The sequence below is a fragment of the Neomonachus schauinslandi genome, chromosome 9 (genome assembly GCF_002201575.2).
Source record: "Neomonachus schauinslandi chromosome 9, ASM220157v2, whole genome shotgun sequence".
NCBI classification, from domain to species: domain Eukaryota; kingdom Metazoa; phylum Chordata; class Mammalia; order Carnivora; family Phocidae; genus Neomonachus; species Neomonachus schauinslandi.
The window spans coordinates 113,486,750-113,509,289 of record NC_058411.1 but is presented as its reverse complement, the minus strand read 5'-3'; the positions used below and the strand labels follow the sequence as shown (position 1 = coordinate 113,509,289).

The 22,540-nt window shown below is 40.0% G+C and overlaps 1 protein-coding gene across 1 annotated transcript in view; it reads right to left on the bottom strand.

The window, feature by feature from the left end:
• The window catches only part of PEAK1 (pseudopodium enriched atypical kinase 1), a 76,661-nt gene that overhangs the window by 4,975 nt on the left and 49,146 nt on the right, over nt 1-22,540 (bottom strand). Inside the window, exon 3 of the mRNA XM_021694063.2 lies at nt 17,553-18,298. Within this exon, the coding sequence (XP_021549738.2) occupies nt 17,553-18,298 (746 nt within the window). The remainder of the gene's footprint in view (nt 1-17,552; nt 18,299-22,540) is intronic.

The following is a 22,540-nucleotide window of genomic DNA, read 5'->3' as shown; positions in this document are numbered from 1 at the left end:
CGTGCTGGGCACAGTGACCCTGGCGTGCTTGCCCGCTCAGATGGCCCCCCTCCCCGAGCTGCTTCTCCAGAGGAAGCCAGAAGCCCATCAAAAGGGACAGCCAGCCAGGGGTAGTTACACACCCACCAACATGGGTAAAACATTGCCACAAAAACAGGAGCCTGCGAGGAAACGGAGTTGTCTGAGTTAATAAGGATGAGGGAGGACAGAGAAGGAAAAGGAAAACTATTCATTTGCAGCAATTGAGCATTCAAACAAGTATCTGATGGCTCCTTAGCACCTTCCATCTGTGAAAAATCCTGAAGTGATCCAGCCAGAGCCCCATAAAGTGGGTTGGGGAGCCCTTTGGCCACCGATCAGTCCCCTGTTCGAAAATGGAAAAAAAAAAAAAAAAAAATGCTTCCAGAGCCAGAGCCCTCTCCTGAGGCCTTCTCGAGACCCAGGTCAGAGCGCACAATGCTTACACAACCTGATCTTAGTGGGGAAACAACCTGATAATTGTTCCTCACACACAACCTGAAAAGTTTAATTCCAAACATTCCCTTCAGTACAGGGGTTCATTTTCTGTGTTGCCCATGGCAACTGCTCTGCATACCTTTGAGTCAAATCTGCCATTATAAAGCATTTATGTTTATAATAATCATCATCTCAACCTAGGCAGCTAACTTTAAAAAGCAGAATGTGGGGAGCTTTGACTGTAAATCCCCATTAAAAGCAGCTGGGAAGAAGACAGCAGCCTATGCGTCTAATACTAGCGGCCCTTCCAGAATGCCCATACGCCTGGAGCCTGTAAAGAGGATGCCCATACATCTTGCTGTCCTTTCAACACTGGGGAGTGGGACAGATATTCAGGTTAAGGCAACACAGCGGGGAGGCAGGGGGAGAAGGTGGACATCTGGCACCACAGTAGGGAAGTGGCTGTGGAATAAATCAGTTGTCAAACAGAGTGGTATTACCCATTCTCCTTTATTTGACTCTTTCTCCCACAGGCTCCTTGAAATGCTAGCGTTTGTTGGGGGAAGTCTGCTCTTGTCCTCTTTTCTCATGGACACACTCCCTTCAGCAAGCTCATGGCTTCAATCATCATAATGTATTATTGACTTCCACATTTGTAACCCAGACTTGCCTTAGAGCTTTAGATTCATCTCTACAATGGCCTACTTGAACCCCCCCTACCCCGTATGTCCCATCCCATAGACCCTTAAACTCAACATAACCAAACCCAAACTCTTCTTCCCACCAAAACCCCTGTTCTTCCAGTGCTCCCTCTTCTTGGTGAATGGCGCCATTATCTGTCCCAACATCTGTCTAAGAAATCAAATTCATTCTGGATTTCTCCTCCATCTTCACTCCCTACATCTAATCAATCACCAATTTTAATCGATTCTGTTCCCAAATAACTTTTAAATTATCCTCTTGTCTCCATCATCTATTGCTACCATTATCACAGGCATGGAGTACTACAAAAGATTTCCAACTGATTTCCCTACCTCTCATGTGACTCCCCTCAAACACCAGAGCCACCTTTCAAAAAAACTGGATACTGCCTGCCTAATATTTAAACTTCCTAGTGGCTCCCACCATCTTCACAGGAGAAAGGCCTGGCCTGGCCTCCCTTTCCAGTCTTATTTCTCATGTTTCTTTCACTTTTGCCATATTGAACTACCAGCAGCCAGCCCCCCGGCTTCCACCCACCAGGTGTGCTCTCTGATCGGGGCCTCTCTTCACCCCTCATGTGCCTGAGGGATTTCTAGTTACTCTTTCAAAGCCATTATCATGTGTCAGTTCTGTCAAAGAGAGAAAGCACTGAATACCCTAAACCTCCTTTCTGTGTTTCTTGTATACATCTCTGTTATTACAGACAGCACACTTTTTGGGTCTGAAGACCAGATATTTGTATCAGCAGGGCCTACCACAGAGCAAGGCACATTGTGCAATACGTCTATACAACATACTGAGAAAGGCTACATCTGATCTGGTGTAGCCACAGCGTTATTTACTCAGAGCAGCTAGAATATGTGAACAGCTTTTATGAAACAGATGGAAGTTGGCACGGTGATGGGGAGGGGGCAATGGCAGACTAATCTGAGAAATGAACACTCATGACCTGACGACGCAAATGAGTAAAATCTGAACGATGAGGGCTGTCCGCTGAGTCTAGGCTGCCCTAGAGGCTTGGTGGTTTTGCACTGCACAAACCTACACAAAATGACAATGTTCTTCAACATTCCATTCAATTTCCTCTCCTTTTCTCCAAAGAAAACAATAATTACGAAATACAGGACTCTTCAAAAATATTCCACATTTGTCTTTTATTCTTCCATTGATGGGCTCAGTCAGCCTAGTACGCCTTCAGTCTACTTCCACTTTATCAGCAGGAAACCTCACTTCCATCTCACATTACACATTTTACAGTGCCTCAGTGAACCTTAAGTGAGATGGATATTGTAGGGAATGAATTGTAGAGGACCAAAAGTGAGAAACACCGAAGATCACATACACTATCCATCTGCACCATTTTGTCACATTACACAAAAGCACATCTGCAAACGGGAGAAAGCATAGAATGAAAACCCGCAAATGTGAAACAGATATCCAGTACAACCTTGGTACAACCTTGCTCTAATAATACAGGCTGATCACTCCTTGACCTCAATTCCTTGATCGACCTAGGAGTATTGCTTTGCTTGCTGCTACAGAGCCAAGACCCACACACACTCAATGCTGTTACAAATATATTAAAAATGGATTAAGTATTTAATATATAAATGCCATCTGGGCCCCAGGTACTCAGAACTCCATGCTACAGGAATCTGCTATGAGCTCTGTCAGGTAGGCCAGATAATTTATAGCTTGAATTGCTGCAAAAATGTTCACATGCCCAAGAAACCCATTTTGGAGTCTAGAGAGAAACTCAAAAAGGCAACTGTATAAGATTTTACTATTTCATTTGTAGCTTGTACCCACTAAATCTTTTCATGCTCTCACTCAGCATGTGGATCAAAAGAAAATCACTTGTGTTTCTGAGCTAGTAATTGGGGTTGACAGAATGACACCCAGGATGTTCACATTAGAGAAACTGAGGTACAGCGCAGTTCAATAACCATCTCAGACACAGATTAGGAGTTCAATTAATTTGAATCCCAATTTACAATTCCCAACTGTTTTCTCACCTTATTCACGAGAGCCATGGCTTCCTTTTCCCACTAGACTATTCATTTTGATTCCAGATTTACATGAGTACCCAAACCCCTTCCTTCCTAAACCAATTCCCAGTTGACACTCTTAGGAACTTCCATCTGCATTCAGCCCTGAAATGAAGTGGACACTGACCTATGATGGCTACAAGTATGTACAGTTGGGTGCTGACCAATGGCTGTCTGTGAAGTTTCAATATTGGAACATACTTGTACTGAATTATGAAAGTGGAAGTGGTTTTCCCTCTATAGTTTTTTCCTTATTACTAAGCCAGTAATTAATTGCCTGTGTTGATAGTCTGAACTAGTTGTAAACTCCTACCAATCAGTTATTCCTGTTAATGCTTTTTCATTTAGTGTCTTGCTTTCTCAGCATCCACCCAGATGAGATAAACAAAGACTCTGGAGTCAAATACAATAAAAGATGGTGGTGTCCACAGTTCACCTCTACTTACTGCAAGCTTTTAGCAAGATACTTCCATAGGTGGAAGAAGGAAACAGCCCACTGTTGTAACAGGGAAGTGCACATCTTCACCAAGCTCTGTGAACTCTTTCCTTGAGAACAAAGACCTGGACTCCTTCAAAAAGAGAAGATATGTACTACCCCAAATTTGGAACTCTTGAAAAAGTAAGGCAGAAATTTCTACTTTTTGCTTATGTGAGATTTTTATAATCTTCCCCACAGTAATTTCATCCAAATTTCTTATGTGGTCTCACATAGCAACATTTATTATAAAATGATCTCATAAAAGCAGTGATAAAGAATGTCCCATTGAGACTGAGCCATAACTTTACCAACTGGCCACTCTGCTTATCAGCAAACGACATTTGTCCATTCAGGGACAAGACTGAGGCACGGCAGGGCCAGTCCACTACTTAGGTATGAGATAATAGGACAGGTTCCATGTAGGAGGCAAGAGGCAGCCCATCATGAAGCTGGTGACCCTTTGCAAAAGTAATTATTCTTCTCTGGCCTCAGTTTCCTCCTGTGTATGATGATGAATGATGAATGCCGGCCCTTCTAAAGTTGTCTTGAGTCTACTTTGGGGTTTATGTGTTTGGTCAGTGGCTACCCAGATTCTTTGAAAGGAGGAAAAAGCAAGGTAGATTTTATTTAGAACAGGGCAGTTTCAAGTGCATGCTTAAATCTGTGTTAAGTTTTATTTAGAGAGCAGGGAAGTTAAGGGCTGGAGGCCAGCCAATATGCAGCCCACAGAGACAGGTTTGATCTGCTGGGTGGTGGCTCCCCAAGTGATGATGAGGGGATAAAAGGAGACATGAATGAGACAGAAATAGAAGTTGAAGGTTAAATATTGTCTGGGCATCAATTTGGCCTTTCTTTCACCAAAACACTTACAAAAGTAGGCTGTGCTCACTGCCTCCACAGCCTTCCTGGTTCCATATACTCTCTAACTGGCTGCAGCTGGTATCTACTCCCATTATTACCAAGATTGCATTTTCTTGAGGTTTACTAGAGATTGAACTCCTGCCTTTTCCTTATTCTGTTCAAGCTTTCTGCAATCCTGCACTCTCTGATCTGTGGGTCCTTGCCCTCTGCTATGTCTTTTCCAATGTTCCTGCTTTGGGTCACTTAGATGGGTAGGCCTTTTCCTGATTTTGTAGACTCTCCACTATAATCACATACATTTCCAGTTTGAACTAAATCAAGTCTATGAGAAGATTGGGTAACCATATTTCTAGTCTTGATCTCCCTTTTGAGTACCAAACCTACATTTTTATCTGGCTATGGGTTTCTCTAGAATTGGCTATCCTATGGGCATGCTCCACAGAAAGCTCATCTTTCTGGCTTTTCTGATTCATATTTCATTTAATGGCATCACCATCCTCCTGGGGTGGTCTCTCATCCTATATACAGCCTCTCACCAGACATGGTCTACCACCTGTTTCAGCTCTTTTACCACTTGCCCCTTCTTTCCCACTGTTCAGGGGCTCAATATTATTTACCTGGACTACTGCAATAGCATCATGACTGGTTTCCCTTCTGGACCCTTCCATTATAGTTTTCTTCTGAAATCATTTCACCACAGTGTTTTTCCAAAATCATTGATCTTATGTTATCCCTCTCTTTAAAAATCCTTAGTCGTGGGCGCCTGGGTGGCTCAGTTGGTTAAGCGACTGCCTTCGGCTCAGGTCATGATCCTGGAGTCCCTGGATCGAGTCCCGCATCGGGCTCCCTGCTCGGCAGGGAGTCTGCTTCTCCCTCTGACCCTCCCCCCTCTCATGTACTCGCTCGCTCTCATTCTCTCTCTCTCAAATAAATAATAAAACCTAAAAAAATAAAAAATAAAAAAAATAAAAAAAAAATAATAAACCTTAGTCGTTTCCCATAAAACACAAACTAAAGTCTAATTTCTTGAATTCATCATTCAAAGCTCTAAATGTGGTCCCAGATCTTTCCATAGCCAAATTTTTCAGTATTCTCTCCATGCACTGCATTCACCACTAACAGTGTGAAGTCCTGAGATAGTGTTAACAATGACTTCTTTCATTGTTTAGTTGTCATTCATCTTTACATTTCCACATACCACTCTGAACCTTCATTATAATCTGTCTTGTTCAAGATTTATTTATGCCTTTGTCTCCCCCACCCCCCCACTGGAATATAAGCTCCCCTTGAGGGTGAGGTTTTGTCTTATTCACATGTATTTCTGTAAACCCACAGAAGGTCAAGAAATATTTACTGAATGCCTATATGTACATGGTACTATTCTGGATAGTATATACTGCTATCTGATGCTAAATATATTAGATTAACAATGTAACAAGGATATAAGCATTAATAAACTATGGTCCCTGCCACTGGGAAGCTCAAGTGTCACAGAGGGGAGGGGAGGCATGTGATTTTAATTGTATAATAGTACTGTTGTAGAATCGTACAACTGTAGCATGATAGTGCAGTGATAGAGAAATCCACTAAGTACAGAATAGGTACCCAGAGAGGAGCTGTCAACATGTTCTCAGAACATCAGAGAAGAAAATTCACAGAGCTGGATTCTTTAAGAAAACAGGAGCCCTTTAGGTACATGAGAAGAGAGTGGAGGAATAAATAGGTACCATTTACTGAATGTTTTCTTTGTGCCAAATGATGCTCTGAGCACTATATACATCACTATGTGCATATTGACTCCTGTGATTTTTCACAATGGCTTTAAGAAGAATGGTGGATTTTCTCCATTTTACAGATAAAGATACTGGGCTTAGAAAGGTGTAGGAACCACTTGGGGTGCTTGCTAACAATGCAGTTTCCCAGGCCTCACTGACTCTGATTCTGTAGGTATGGGATGCGGCAGAGGAAGGTACATACCTAATGAGGACCCCTCCTCAGGTGATACTGAAATAGGTCACCTGTACATGGCAGTGCTCTTCCCAGAAGTGCAGTCCAGAGAGAAGAACCAGTGTGTGCAAGGCTGGGTAGCATGAAATAGGAGCTATTTATAATTTGTGCTAGAGGATGAAACTATAGGGATCAATAACTAAGGATACCTGCCCTCAAGAAGCTCAGTGTCAAATGATCTAAAATCTCCAATTCATTGTTTTTTTAACTGAAAAAACAGTCAAAATCACCTATAATTACTACTACTCTAACATAGGCATTAATTGCATATTACCATTTTGTAGGTGAATTTTTAAAAAAGTTATGATCATACTATTTGGTATTCTGCTATTTTCATGTGATATTTTACAAAAAAATGTTTTCCACAATTTTATATGGTCTTCATAATTACTATTTAATGGCCACAAACATTCCATTGGACATTACCATAATTTATTAAATTTTTCCTTAATATCAGACACTCAAGTTTGTTACCAATTTTTGGCAGTGCTAAAATTCTTGAGGATGTTAGCATTTAGTAGTTTTCTCTCATAATTTTAAGGAAAAACGTTTACATCTTTGAAGTAATGAGAAAGAAAGCATGTAAGTGCAGAACCTATCTAAATACACTCAGACCAGTACCTAATATTAAAGAATAATGAGTGATCTAAAAAAATGTTGAGCAGTAATTTTCCTTATTGGAAAGGAGTTTCACCACATAAACACATGTGCATTATAACAATCTTATTATGAGGTAGGTAGAGAAGTTAGTATCCATTCATGTGAAAACCAAGAGAGATTACATGGCTTACTTGGGGATACACAGAGATTGATTCAGAATTTGGATCCATGTCAGCTTACTCCAAATCAACTCTTCTTTATTATGTGTTGTGATGTCTTTTAGTTTAAGACCAATACAACTACTAAAGCTATTCACATTGAATGAAAACCAGAATAAAGCTATGGACTGAATTGTGTCCTCCCTACATTTATATGTTGAAGTCCTAACCCCTAATGTGCTGTACTCTTTCCCTTGCTCTCACCTCCGTGCCCCCCCCCACGCCCCGCATTAGACACAGCAAGAAGGCAGCTGTCTACAAGCCAGGAGGAGAGTCCTCCAGTCTCCAGAACTGGGAGAAAAGACATTTCTGCTGTCTAGCCATCTGGTCAGTCCATGGTGTTTTGTTATGGCAGCCTGAACTGACTAAGATTTGGTCCTGAGAAGTGGAGTACTACTGTAACAAATACCCACAAATGTAGAAGCAGCTTTGGAATTGGGTAGAAGCTGGAAGAGTTTTGAGATTCATGACAGAAAAAGCTTAGATAATCATGAACAGACTATTGCGAAATATGAACATTACGGGTGATTCTGGTGACGAATCAGACAGAAATGAGGAACATGTTATTAGAAACTGGAGAAATGATAAAAAACAAATGACAAAGAACTTGGCTAAACTGTTCTAGTATTTTATGGAAGGCAGAACTTGTTAGCAATGAAATTGTATATTTGGCAGAGAGATTTCTAAGCAAAGTGGTGAAGGAGCAGCTTGTTTCTTTCTAACTGCTTATAGTATAAATGCAAAAGGGGAGAGAGAAATTGAAGAAGGAATTGTTAAGCAAAAAGGAACCAAGACTTGAAGATCTGGAAAATTCTCAGCCTATCCATACTGCAATAAACAAGAAAGCTAGTTCTAAAAAGAATACTAAAGGCGTGGTTGAACAACCATTTGTCTAAAGAGATCAGGGGTGTGACTCATGGACTTAATCAGTCATCTCAGGAGAAGCCAGAAATAGAAAGAGGATTCTCCCAGCAAAGACACTGCCAGTTTGAGCTAAAGAGAAAGCAGGATGGAATGAAGGAAAGCTGTTGGCCTTTTTGGATTCTACAGGCCTGGTCCACAGAGCTATGCAGCTGTGCAAGGGCACTATTCTTTAAGGAAAGGGAAGAATGACCCTGAAGGTATTTCAGAGATAGTCAGGGCTAATTACTCCCATCACAAACCTAAGAGACAAGGCTGTTTCCTCCTGGGTTTCAAAGGGTAGGCCTGTCTCTCCAGATTTGGAAAGCCAGGATGACCAGTACCTCAGTGGTAGGCTACCCTAGCAGAGAGCCATGTGGATGGCGCCTCACAGAGGGCAGTGTGGATGGGGCTCTTACCAAGAGCCAAAGGAGCAGGGTGTTTTGCAGAGCCATGGGAGCGATGCTGCCACCCCAGTGGGCCTGGAGTGTACAGTGCTGAATCAAAGAGGATTATTTGTGAGCCTTCATATCTAATGGAATTTGCCTTGCTAGGTTTTGAACTTGCTTGGGATCCATCACCATTTCTTTCCTTCTGAATTCTCCCTTTTAGAATGGGATTATCTATCCTACTGCACCATTGCATTTTTTTAATTGAAATATAATTAACATAGTGTTATATTAGTTTCAGGTGTACAATATAATGATTCAACAATTCTATGTATTACTCAGTGCTCATCACTATAAGTATACTCTCAATTCCCCTCACCTATTTCACCCATCCCGCCATCCAGGTCCCCCCTGCAACCACCAGTTTATTCACTGTATTTAAGATGGGGTTTTTTTGTGTGTCTTTTTATCATCTGTTCATTTGTTTTGATTTTAAATTCCACATATGAGTGAAATCGTATGGTATTTGTCTTTCTCTGTCTGACTTATTTCACTTAGCATTATACCCTCTAGGTCCATCCGTGTTTTACAAATGTCAAGATCTCATTCTTTTCTAGGCTGAGTAATATTCTATTGTGTATATATACATCTTCTTTATCCATTCATCTATAGATAGACATCTGGGCTGCTTCCATATCTTGGCTATTGTGAATAATGCTGCAATAAACATAGGGGTACACAGATCTTTTCAAATTAGTGTTTTTATTTTCTTTGGCCACCACTGTATTTTGGAAGCACATAACTTGTCTAGTTTCATAGGGTCATGGCTTAGAGAGGAAATCTGCCTCAGGATGAATCAGACCCTGAGTTACACCCATATCTGATTTAGATGATATTTAGATGAGACTTTGGACTTTAGAGTTGATGCTGGAATGATTTAAGACCTTTGGGCCTATTGGGATGAACTGAATATATTTTGCATGTGATAAGAACATGAATTTGGGGAGGGTAAGGGGCAGAATGCTATAGACTGAATTCTGAGTCTTGAAAATTTGTATGTTGAAGTGCTAACCCCTGAGATATTGTGATTTATAAGAGAAAGTCAAATATATATTTCTCAAATATATTTAGTCTTCATTCATGGTTCCTGACTCACAGTAACCCAAACCCTTGGAATTTCATAAGTACTGAGAGTGACAAAGGTGTCTCTTGTTATGTTAATAAGGTGACTTTTGGACCCCACTTAGGGATGGGGGCTGGTTGCCAGGGGAACCAACCATGCACGCGATTGAAGCGTTGGAATTTGCAGTCCCACCTGGACCTCCAAACTGCTCAGGAGAGGGAGAGTGGCCGGAAGTTGAATCAATAGCCAATCACCAATGATTTAATCAACCATGACTATGTAATGAAGCCTCCACAAACCCCCAAAAGGATAGAGTTTGAAGAGCTTCCAAGTTAGTGAACAGATGGAGATTTGGGAAGTACGGTGCACATGGAAGTTCTGTGCCCTTTCTCCATACCTTGCTCTATGCATCTCCTCTATCTGGCTCTTCTTGAGTTATATCCTTTTCTTTTTTTTTTTTTTTAATTTTATTATGTTATGTTAGTCACCATACAATACATCATTAGTTTTTGATGTAGTGATCCACGATCCATTGTTTTCGTGTAACACCCAGTGCTCCATGAGTTATATCCTTTTCTAATAAGCTGGTGATCTAGTAAGTAAGATGCTTCTCTATGAGCTGATCTAGCAAATTATTTGAACCCAAGGAGGGTGTTGTGGGAACCTCTGATTTATAGCCTGTTGGTCAGAAGCACAGGTAACAACCTGCGCTTGTGACTGGTGTCTGATGTTTGTGGAGGGGGACAGGTAGACTGAACCCTTGACCTGTGAGATATGGTGCCATCTCCAGGTAGATAAGTTGAATTGAGTTGAATTGTAGGACACCCTTTTGGTGTCCAAGAATTGCTTGGTGCTGTGTGGGAAGTATGCCCCCCCTCCACATTGGAAATTGAGTCTTGGAACACATGGAAGGCACAATTGGACCATATTTGGAGATAGGGCCTACAAAGAGGTAATTAAGGTGAAATGGTCATAAGGGAGGGGCCCTGATATGGATTAGTATCCTTATAAGAAGAGACACCAGACAGCCTCCATCCCCCCTTGGCCATGTTAAAGATATGGTGAGAAGGCAACCATCTGCAAGCTAGAAAGAGAGTTCTCACTAGAAATTATATCAGCCAGAACCTTTATCTTGGACTTTCTGGTCTTCAGAACTGTGACAAAATTAATTTCTATTGTTTAAGCCACCCGGTCTATGGTATTTTGTTATAGCAGCCTGAGCAAACTAAGACAACACCCAAAGTAACGATCTTAGTACTCTTATCACTGCAGTAGACTTGGCATTTAAGGGGGCAGTATCCTTTGGCTTTCAAATTGCTAAATTCTAGCACTGATTTCCTTTTGCAACATTTTAAAGACCTTTTAGTCTCTTCAAGAGACAATCACACCTGTTAGCCTACTCTAAATTCCATTAGTATGGGAAGGGATATTTTAAGAAGACAAACTTGTTTGTGTGGGCCAACTGCTGTTCTCCTCTGCTTACATCTGCAAAAGTAGGGTTCACAGTGTCCTGGTAGTTTATTCCTCTAAGGTTGTACAATCAATTGGGTACTTCTAGAAACACCCAGAGGGTCTTCAAAGAGACATTTATATTCACCATTTAGTATAAAACATCCTTTCCCAAACCTGCCAACAACTCCCAGTATATAACCACTCGCCACCTGTTCTTTGGAGATTGCTTCTGCATCATTACAAGCAAAGAAATCAATACTAGACCATCGATTTGGGAAAGAGACAAGATTGCACAGCAATAATACATAAAGTTAGTCAAGCCCTACTTCTCAATTGTTTTGAAAGAACAGATAGTTCAATATCCCATTCTGAAATAGGTACTCAGCCTGCATTGGCGATCTTATAGCAATAAAGGCCCAAGATAGATGAGGCACCATAACCCCAATTGACTTAACAGCTCTTGAGTGCTACAGAGAATCTCAAAATGCCTTTTTAGACTCAACAGTAATGTATTAACTAGAATCCAGCTCCCCTCTCTGCAGTCTATCCCTCAGTTTAATTTAAAAAGTGTGGGCCGGGGCCCAGGGTCACTCTGCCAGTGCCACCAGACAGTTAAGTGGTGTGGGTGCTGCAACAGCAGAGAGGAGTTGAAGGTCTGGTCCAAATATGTATTCTGTCATGATAGGTAAAGCCAACTGTTTACCTTATCCATTAATTTACTAAGACACCATCTGTCTTTCTAAGCCAAATTAACATGTAAAAGTCATTTAGATATGTTAATTGGTTTTGAACCAGGAAATAGATTCAATAAAAAGGGACTACGGGCATGAAGAACATTACCTGTTTACCTAGAACTTCGTGTTTTTAAAGACTCACATGCATTAGATCCCTTGATCCTAACCCCAATCCTACAGACTATCACTGTAAACATCTTAAAGAGGAGGAAATTAAGGCTCTTAAAGTAACCTAGGGAAGACACTATTGGAGAGCGAAAGGAGTGAACACTCATCAGGGATTTTTTTTTTTAAAGATTTATTTATTTATTTGAGAAAAAAAGGGAGAGTGAGCACGAGAGAGAGAGCAAGCACCAGAAGGAGGAGAGGCAGAGGGAGAGGGAGAAGCAGACTCCCCGCTGAGCAGGGAGCCGGACGTGGGACTCGATCCTAGGACCCTGAGATCATGACCTGAGCCAAAGGAGGACACTTAACCAACTGAGTCACTCAGGAGCCCCTTATCCGGGATGTTTTATCCTCCTTTAGCCAAACAGCCCCAAAGATCGGTACCATTATTATCCTCTTTTAAAGCTAAGGAAATTGAGACTCAGAGTAGCAACTTGTGACAAAGCTACTAAGGAGCAGAGCCAGGACTTGAACCCAGATCTTTTGGACTTCAAAGTCCATTCTTTATTGGGTTTCAGTTTACGATAGCAAGGTAGGAAGATCCATGGACACACTGAGTCTACAGCCACATATGGAACAATTTCCTTTTAAGAAAATCCAAAGGCTGGGGTGCCTGGGTGGCTCAGTTGGTGAAGCGTCTGCCTTCGGCTCAGGTCATGATCTCAGGGTGCTGGGAATCAAGTCCCACGTCCAGCTCCCTGCCCAGCGGGGTGTCTGCTTCTCCCTCTGCCCCTCCCCACCACTGCTCATGCTTGCTCTCTCTCTCAAATAAATAAATAAAAAATCTTAAAAAAAGAAATCCAAAGGCTAGCTGAGTGATGACTACACACTGCGCAAACAAGAAGAAAACCACATTGACATGGGTAGGAGAGAATCGGACACAATCTTGCCATAAACTCCACCCCTGGTGCAGCATCCCATAACAGGGAGGGAACTCAAAACCTGGAGCTTCTCCCTGAGGAGTGAAGGGTTTAAATCCTACATCAGGTATCCCAACCTTTAAGGCATACACTTGAGAGACAAGTCTCCAAAACATCTAACTTCGAAACCCAACAGGGCTTGTGTCCTGAGACCCACAAGACTGTAGCAATCTGAGAAACCCTTCTTAAAGAACCTACCTGCTGGTACTTCCCCACCCAAGAGGCAGCCAATTGTGCCTGGACTTAAAGTGAAGGAGGCTCACCTGCTTATATTAAAGCACCGGTGTGAGGGGCAGACATCTAATTTAACATACACATCTAGGAGCCTGCTGGAACACTTTCCAGGGACAAAGACTAGCAGGTACCATCTTTACGCTTTCCCTTTGCCAGGCTCCAGGGCACCAGTATCCCACAGAATGGAACTTTTATGTGTGTCTGGTGGCCTGAGTTTTATGGCTGTTGTCTAGGGCACGCCTCTTGATTGCCTGGCTCTGGAGGCCAGGTGAGTTTGTGTTCCTGGTCCCATGGGACTGTAATAATAGGTATCACCCAGAAAAAAGCTTATACCCCTGTCTGACACCCTGAATTTTGTTATTACTATCAGGGGACAGCTCTATATCACCTGGCTCTGGCAGCCAGTGAGGCTTATGCTCATGGGTTCCACAGAACTGTAACCAATGGAGAAAGAGTTCTTAAAAACTTACCACCCCCAGGGCAGAGCAAGGGGTAACAGACCCCAGGAGAGCTTGGTCTTTCTGTGAAGGAGGCCTATTAGCTAACCATGGGGCTGACTATAAACCTTCCAAAAACCTCGAGAGAGGGTGCTATCTTTCCACTTACCCTCTGCCAAGCTCCAGAGTGCCAGGGTCTCCTGGAGGGGAGCTGTACACACATCCGGTGTTCTTTTTTTTGTCTGGTGTCCCAGATTATATGGTTGCTGCCCAGAAGATGCTCTTAGATCACCTGGCTCTGGTGGCTGGGAGCCTGCTTTCCTGGGTCCCATAGGACTGTGGCAGAGAGACAGTTTCTGGCAGGCTTCCACTCTCAGGGCACTGTACAGAGAGTGGTCTGAGGCACACTCCCTAGTCTTTCTGTGAGGAAGGCCTCTTTGCATGTCCTGGATCATTGGCCTGAGGGGCAGACTTCAGGTTTGGCATATATTTAGTGGCCTAGGGAGCTGCTCTGAAGGAACATAGGCTATGATACCATCTTGGTGCTTTCTCTCTGCTTTGCTCCAGCTCACCAGGATCACACAAGATACCCTTGTCTAGAACCCTGATGTCTGTAACTGCTTCCCAGAGGATACCTCCAGATCCGCCTATGCTTACAGTCCCACAGGACTGTATATATTTGCATTTTTAAAAAGCAGATGCCTGAGGGTCTGGCTTCCAGTCAGCCTGAATTTAGGTGTTGAGACTCTCCCCTTTGGGACACTGATAGGTCTTGGCATATTCTCAACTACTGGGAGCTATTAAAAATATAATAGACTGCTTGAACAGGCACAAATTTGAGAGATGACAAAGAGGTGGGGTAGGGTTGAATGACACGGTTCATCTACATAAGACCACTCCTTTATGGCTGAGAGAGCTGGCTGTATAATCTACTATATGGAAACAGAGACTCAAGGCAAATGAAAAAACAGACAAATATGTACCAAATGAAAGAACAAAATAAAACCCCTAAGGAAAAAGCACATTAATGAAATGGAGATAAGTCATTTACCTGATAAAGAGTTCAAAGTAATGGTCATAAAGATGTTCACTGAACTGGGGAGAAAAATGGATGAACACAGAGAGATGAAAAATATAAGAAAGTACCACATGAAAGCCACAGAGCTGAAGAATACAATAACTGAATTGAAAAATACACTATAGGGGTTCTGGGGCACCTGGGTGGCTCAGTTCATTAAGTGTCTGACTTTGGCTTGGGTCATGATCTCAGGGTCCTGGGATTGAGCCCCATGTCGGGCTCCCCACTTGGCAGGGAGTCTACTTGTCCCTCTCCCTCTCTCTCCTTGCCTCTCCCCTGCTCGTACTCTCTCTCTCCCTCTCAAATAAATAAAATCTTAAAAAAAAAAAAAAAAGAAAAATACACTATAGGAGTTCAATAGCAGACTAGATGAAGCAAAAGAAAGGATCAGTCAACTCAAAGATGGCCTGAGGGGCAGACTTCAGGTTTGGCATATATTTAGTGGCCTAGGGAGCTGCTCTGAAGGAACATAGGCTATGATACCATCTTGGTGCTTTCTCTCTGCTTTGCTCCAGCTCAAAGTAATGGTCACTGAACCATTACTTTGAGGTAATGGTAACCATTACCTCAAAGGTAATGGTTACCTCAAGAGGTAACCATTCAGGGGATTCACTGAATCAGAGCAGCAGAAACAAACAAAAAAGAAAGAATTGCAGACAGCTTAAGGGATGTAGAGAACAACATCATTCAGAAGTGAAGGAGAAAGAGTTTTTCAGACAAGCAAAAGCTAAATGAGTTCACCACTACTAAACTGGCCTTACAAGAAATGTCAAAGGAACTTCTTTAAGCTGAAAAAAAAAAAAAAAAGCACTAATTAGTAACAAGAACACATATTAAAGAATAAATATCACTGGAAAGGTAAACATATAGTAAAGTGAGTGGATCAATCATTTATAAAGCTAGTATAAAGACTGAAAGACAAAACTAGTAAAAATAACTATGATTACAACAATTAGTTAAGGAATACACAAAATAAAAAGATGTAAACTGTGACATCAAAAACATAAAATGAAAAAGAAACCATAAAATGTGTGGAGGGAAGAGCAATGATTTTGAGCTTTACAATGGAATGAAGCTTAAGTTATAATCAATTTCAAATAGACTTTTATAGATATAAGTTGTTATATGTAAGCTCATGGTAACCATAAGGCAAAAACACAAAAGATAAAACAATGTAAGCGTACCATTAAAGAAACTACAAAGGAAGAGATCAAGAGAAGAAAGAGAGAGGACCTACAAAAACAGCCCAAACAATTAACAAAATGGCAATAAGCACAAACTATCAATAATTACTTCAAATGTAAATGGATAAATTCTCCAATCCAAAGACACGAAGTGGCTGAATGGATAAAAAAAATAAGACCCATCTATATGCTGTCTAAAAGAGACTCACTTTAGATGTATGGACACATACAGACTGAAAGTGAAGGGACCAAAAAAGATATTCCATGCAAATGAAAACCAAAAAAAAACTAGGGAAATTATACTTATATCACACATAATAGACTTTAAAACAAAGGCTGTGTTAAGAGACAAAGAAGGGAGTTACATAATGATAGAAGGATCAATCCAACAAGAGGCTATAACATTTGTTAATATTTATGCACTCAACATAGGAGGACCTAAATATATAAAGCAAATACTAACAGACCTAAAGGATGAAATTGACAGCAATACAATAATAGTAGGAGATTTAAATCAATGGATCAATCATCCAGACAAAAAAATCAACAAGGAATCATCAGCCTTAAATGACACAGCAGACCAGAAGGGCTTAACAGATATATACAGAACATTCCATTCAAAAGCAAAGGAATACACATTCTTCTGAGTGCACATGGAACATTTTCCAAGACAGATCATATGTTAAGCCACAAAACAAGACTTAATAAGTTTAAGAGGATTGAAATTTTATCAAGCATCTTTTCTGATCACAGTGGTATGAAACTAGAAATTAAAGACACAAGGAAAACTGGGAAATTCATAAATTCGTGGAGATTAAACAACATGCTACTGAACAACTAATGGGTCAAAGAAGAAATCAAGAAATAAAAAAATACCTTGAGACAAATGAAAATGGAAATGTAACAAAGTCCATGCTTTATTTATTACATTGATGAAAACTATGGCTTATTTACAGTGAATGTAATTGGACAAGAATTCTTGATGTTAAGAGTTTTAGCTTTCTTGAAGAAGTGGTTTGTCTAGAATGGGCAATACACAGTTAAGAAATTAATATGTGACATAATGGATAAAGTGTAGGCTATGGAATCAGAGAGAACTGTGTTTAAATCCCAGCTCTACTAATTGCTAGGTGTGTGACCCTAAGCATGTCAGTTCACCTGTCTGAGCTTTATTTTCCTCATCTGTCAAATGGATAAAAAGATCTTAACCTCATAAAGATCAAATTATGTAACACCAATAATGTTCCTGGCACATCAACAAATACTGGTTATTTTCCTCTATTAAAATGTTTCTCCAAGAAGCAGAAGAGTCCTAGAGTAGAGGCAAACAAGGGTCTCTCATTTGTTAGAGAATAAAGACAGAAACATAGAGTGGAAGGCACATAACAGATCTATTTGTACAGGTAGCCTCTGCAAACAGTCACAGCTTATTATAATATTGGGTGTAAGGTAGATTGATGATCAATAACTTTTTGCTGGATGGAGGAATGCAGGAAAGAAGAGCAGACCCATCCCAATAACAGTGTGTTGGATAAGATTAAAATCAGATTTATAATATTTTCTTACCTTGACTGCATAGTTATTAAGTGGATCTTTTGCATATGAAGCTGTATAGTAAACGGCATCACCTGCCTCACAACATGGCTTGTCACTGGTTAGCCTGAAGTCTGACCAGCTGTCCACCCCAAAACGGAGCTGGTCTTTCTGTCCAGCCATGAAGAGGTCTTCACATTTTACAGCCAGTTTCTTCAAGGCATCTGTATGAAGGCTTCGGATTTTACCCACCACTTCTTCCCGATTCTCAAGTCCTCGATAAAGTGCTTGTCTCTGTGGCTTCTGCATGCTTCGTCCCTGTCTGCAAGAGGGACCACGCCGGCTGGACAGGGACTCCATGCTGTTGGAAAATCTATCCTTAATACTGAGAGTGGTTAAGCTGGAGATACTGTTTGCCGCTGAGGGGACAGGTCTCTCCTTGTGCAAAGGTCTTTCTAAAGAGTCATAAGACTCAATGTCTAGTCCCTTGAGTTCATAACTGATGGAAGAGCCAGCACTACTGGCATCCCAGTTGGGGTCGATATCATAGGTGGGATTTGCCATTACACAAAGACTCGTTTCCATGGATTTTTGGAGGTCTTTGGGGATGGGCTCTGTATTGGCTCTTATGATCATTTTCTTTGGCAGTGGGGGTGGCGTAGGTTGGGAAGCATTAGGTGTTTCTTGGTCTGTTTTCCCACTAAAGACAATGGCATCATCCAAAGTTCCCTTAGGCTGCCGTGGCTGCTTGGGTGGTATCATGGCTGCTCTAGATTGCCCTGTATTGTTTTAAAAGAAAGAAAGAAAAATAATAGTTAAGTTTTTATTCTCGTTACATAATTGAAACTTTAGGAGAAATAAATGATGTGGCCATGAGAATATAAGAAGTCAATGACTTAATTCAAAATGTGAACAATGTCTCAGCATTTCTGTGCCAGAGAACAGAGTAATGGGCTTTGTTTTCAAAAAAAGAATTGAGATTCTCTATTCCTGCCTCCAAGAGTGCTATATTTACCCCACTAGAATATGAAAGAGTGACAGACACTCAAATAATTTCATTGTGACAGAGTAGAGATTAAAGCATTTGTGGATTAAGAAAAATACTTGGAAGCATTTTAAAAAATTGAAACTAGCAGTGGGACCACTAGACTGATGCTCAGAAGATACTATTCTGTTCTTTTAACTTTGTTCCAAAGTTACACTGTAATGTATATAGCACTTGTCATTTTCAATCCAACACATATGAATATGATTCCATAAACCATGTTATTTTATTTCACTACAGAGATGGATTCTAGCACTGGTCTTAAACTGGTTTATGTATAAATTCTTGTGATTGGGATAAAGGGAACAATATATATGAGCAATCAACTGCTGTTCCAAACATCCTTCACAAACTCTTACATGATTCTGTTTTATTATGGGGGGGTATATAAACTATGATTTGGACAATACTGCTTTTGAACATCTCTTACAAGCCCTAGTTATAGAATCAATTACTCTGCTTCCTTTCTAGCACTTGCACTTAGAAGATTATAAAATGCAGATGTGTGAATATGAAAACACAACAATCCAAAATCCTTGGGATGTGGCAAAAGCAGTTCTAAGAGGGAAATATATAGCAATAAAGGCCTACCTCAAGAAACAAGGAAAAGCTTGAATAAAAAAAAAAAAAATCTAACCTTACACCTAAAGGAACTAGAAAAAGAAGAACAAACAAAACCCAAGGTGATGAGAAGGAAGGAAACAATAAAGATTAGAGCAGAAATAAACGGCATAGAGACTAAAAAAGAAAAAAAAAAAAATCAATGAAACCAAGAGCTGTTCTTTGAAAAGATAAAGAAAAGTGATAAACCCTCAGCTAGACCCATTAAGAAAAAAAAAAGAAAGGACCCAAATAAAATCAGAAACAAAAGAGAAGTAACACTGACACAACAGAAATACAAAGGAATATAAGAGAAAACTACAAAATGTTATATGCCAACAAATTAAATAACCTAGAAGAAATGAATAAATTCCTAGAAACATACAATCTTCCAAAACTGAATCAGGAAGAAATAGAAAATCTGAACAGATCGACTACAAGTAATGAAATTGAATTGGTAATTAAAAAAAAATCCCAACAAACAGAAGTCCAGGACCAGATGGGTTCACAGGTGAATTCTACCAAACATTTAAAGAAGAGATAATAACTATTCTTCCTTAACTATTCTAAAAAATAGAAAAAGAAGGAAAGCTTCCAAATACATGATAATACAAATAAACACGAGGCCAGTATCACCCTGATACCAACAGCAGACAAGGACACCATACACAAAAAAGAGAACTAGAGGCCAATAACCCTGATGAACATAGATGCAAAAATCCTCAACAAAATATTCGCAAATTGAATTGAACAATACATTAAAAAGATCATTCACTACGATCAAGTGAGATTTATTCTGGGGATGCAAGGATGGTTCAATAGTCACAAATCAATCAATGTGATACACCACATCAACAAAACAAAGGATAAAAATCATATGCTCATGGTAATAGATGTTCATTCATGATAAAAACTCTTGACAAAGTCGGGTTAGAGGAAACATACCTCAACATAATAAAGGCCATATATGAAAAAGCCATTGGTAACATACTCAATGGTGAAAAACTGAGAGCTTTTCCTCTAAGATCTGGGACAAGACAAGGATGTCCACTCTCGCCACCTTTACTCAACATAGTAATGGAAATCCTAGCCACAGTAATCAGACAAGAAAAAGAAATGAGTCATCCATATTGGTAAAGAAGAAGTTAAACTGTCACTATTTGCAGACAACATGATACTATACATAGAAAACCTTAGACTCCACCAAAAAACAACTAGAAGTAATAAATGAATTCAAGAAAGTTGCATGATACAAAATTAATACCCAGAAACTGGTAGTGCTTCTGTATACTAATAATGAAGTAGCAGAAAAAGAAATTAAGAAAACAGTCCCATTTATAATTGCACCAAAAACTTAGGAATAATCTTAACCAAAAAGGTGAAAGACCTGTACTCTGAAAACTATAAAACACTGATGAAGGAAAATGGAGATGACACAAACAAATGGAAAGATATTCCATGCTCATGAATTGGAAGAATTAATATTGTTAAAATGTCTAAATTGCCCAAAAGAATCTACAGATTCAATACAATCCTTATCAAAATACCAACACTATTTTTCACGGACCTAGAACAAATAACACCAAAATTTGTATGGAACCATAGAAGATACCAAATAGCTAAAGCAATCTTGAGAAAGAAAAACAAAGTTGGAGGTACCACAATTTCAGGTTTCAAATTATACTGAAAAGCTATGGTAATCAAAACAGTATAGCACTGACACAAAAATAGATACACAGATCAACAGAACAGAATAGAGAGCCCAGAAACAAACCCACAACTATATGGTTAATTAATCTATGACAAAAGAGGCAAAAATATACAATGAGGAAAAGACAGTCTCTTCAGTAAATGGTGCTGGGAAAACTGGACAGCTGCCTGTAAAAGAATGAAACTGGATCACCTTTTAACACCATACACAAAAATAAACTCAAAATGAATTTAAGACCTAAATATGGGACCTGAAACCAAAGAAATCCTAGAAGAGAACACAAGCAGTAATTTTTTTGACATCAGCTATAGTAATATTTTTCTAGATATGTCTCCTAAGGCAACAAAAGCAAAAACAAACTACTGGGACTACATCAAAATAAAACAAAACAAAAATCTTTTGCACAGCAAAGGAAACCATCAACTGAACAAAAAGGCAACCTACTGAATGGGAGAAGATACTTGCAAATGATATGTCTTATAAGGGGTTAATATCCAAAATATATAAAGAACTTATCCAACTCAACAACAAAAACCAAACAATTTAACTAAAAAATGGGCAGAGGACCTGAATAGATAAAGAAAACATACAGATGGCCAACAGACACATGAAAAGATGCTCAACATCACTACTCGTCAGGGAAATGCAAATCAAAACCCCAATGAGATTTCTCCTTACGCCTGTTAGAATGGCTAAAATAAGAAAGACAAGAAATGACAAGTGCTGGCGAGGATGTAGAGAAAAAGGACCCCTCATATACTGTTGGTTGGAATGTAAATTGGTATAGCCACTGTGGGAACCAGTATGGAGGTTCCTCACTTCCACTTACGGAATGAGTAAGTCATGGAACAAAAGGCATGGCAAAAGGAATATAATCAATGCTCTTGTAACAGTGATGTATGGTGACAGATGGTAGCTACACTTGTGGTAAACACATAATGTATAAACAAATACACCTGTGATCAATGACATCTTTTGGGCTCATTGTATAATAGGGAGAGACATTATTTTTTTAAAGGCAGAGAAATATACCATGGAACTTTTATAGAAGTTATTATAATTAGTAATGTTATTAAAATGAGGCCTTATTGAATATTTCAGAGTAAGAGTATAATGCTCTGTTATGGGATGAATTATGTCCTCTCTCCCAAAATGTTGAAGTCATAACCTCTGGTACCTGTGAATATAACCTTATTTAGAAACAGAGTCTTTACTCAGTATCACTCGGCATCAGGGAAATCCAAATCAAAACCTCAATGAGATACCACCTCACACCTGTCAGAATGGCTAAAATTAACAAGTCAGGAAATGACAGATGTTGGCGGGGATGCGGAGAAAGGGGAACCCTCCTACACTGTTGGTGGGAATGCAAGCTGGTGCAGCCACTCTGGAAAACTGTATGGAGGTTCCTCAAAAAGTTGAAAATAGAGCTACCATATGATCCAGCAATTGCACTACTGGGTATTTACCCCAAAGATACAAAAGTAGGGATCCGAAGGGGTACGTGCACCCCAATGTTTATAGCAGCAATGTCCACAATAGCCAAACTGTGGAAAGAGCCAAGATGTCCATCAACAGATGAATGGATAAAGAAGATCTGGTATATATATACAATGGAATATTATGCAGCCATCAAAAGGAACGAGATCTTGCCATTTGCAACGA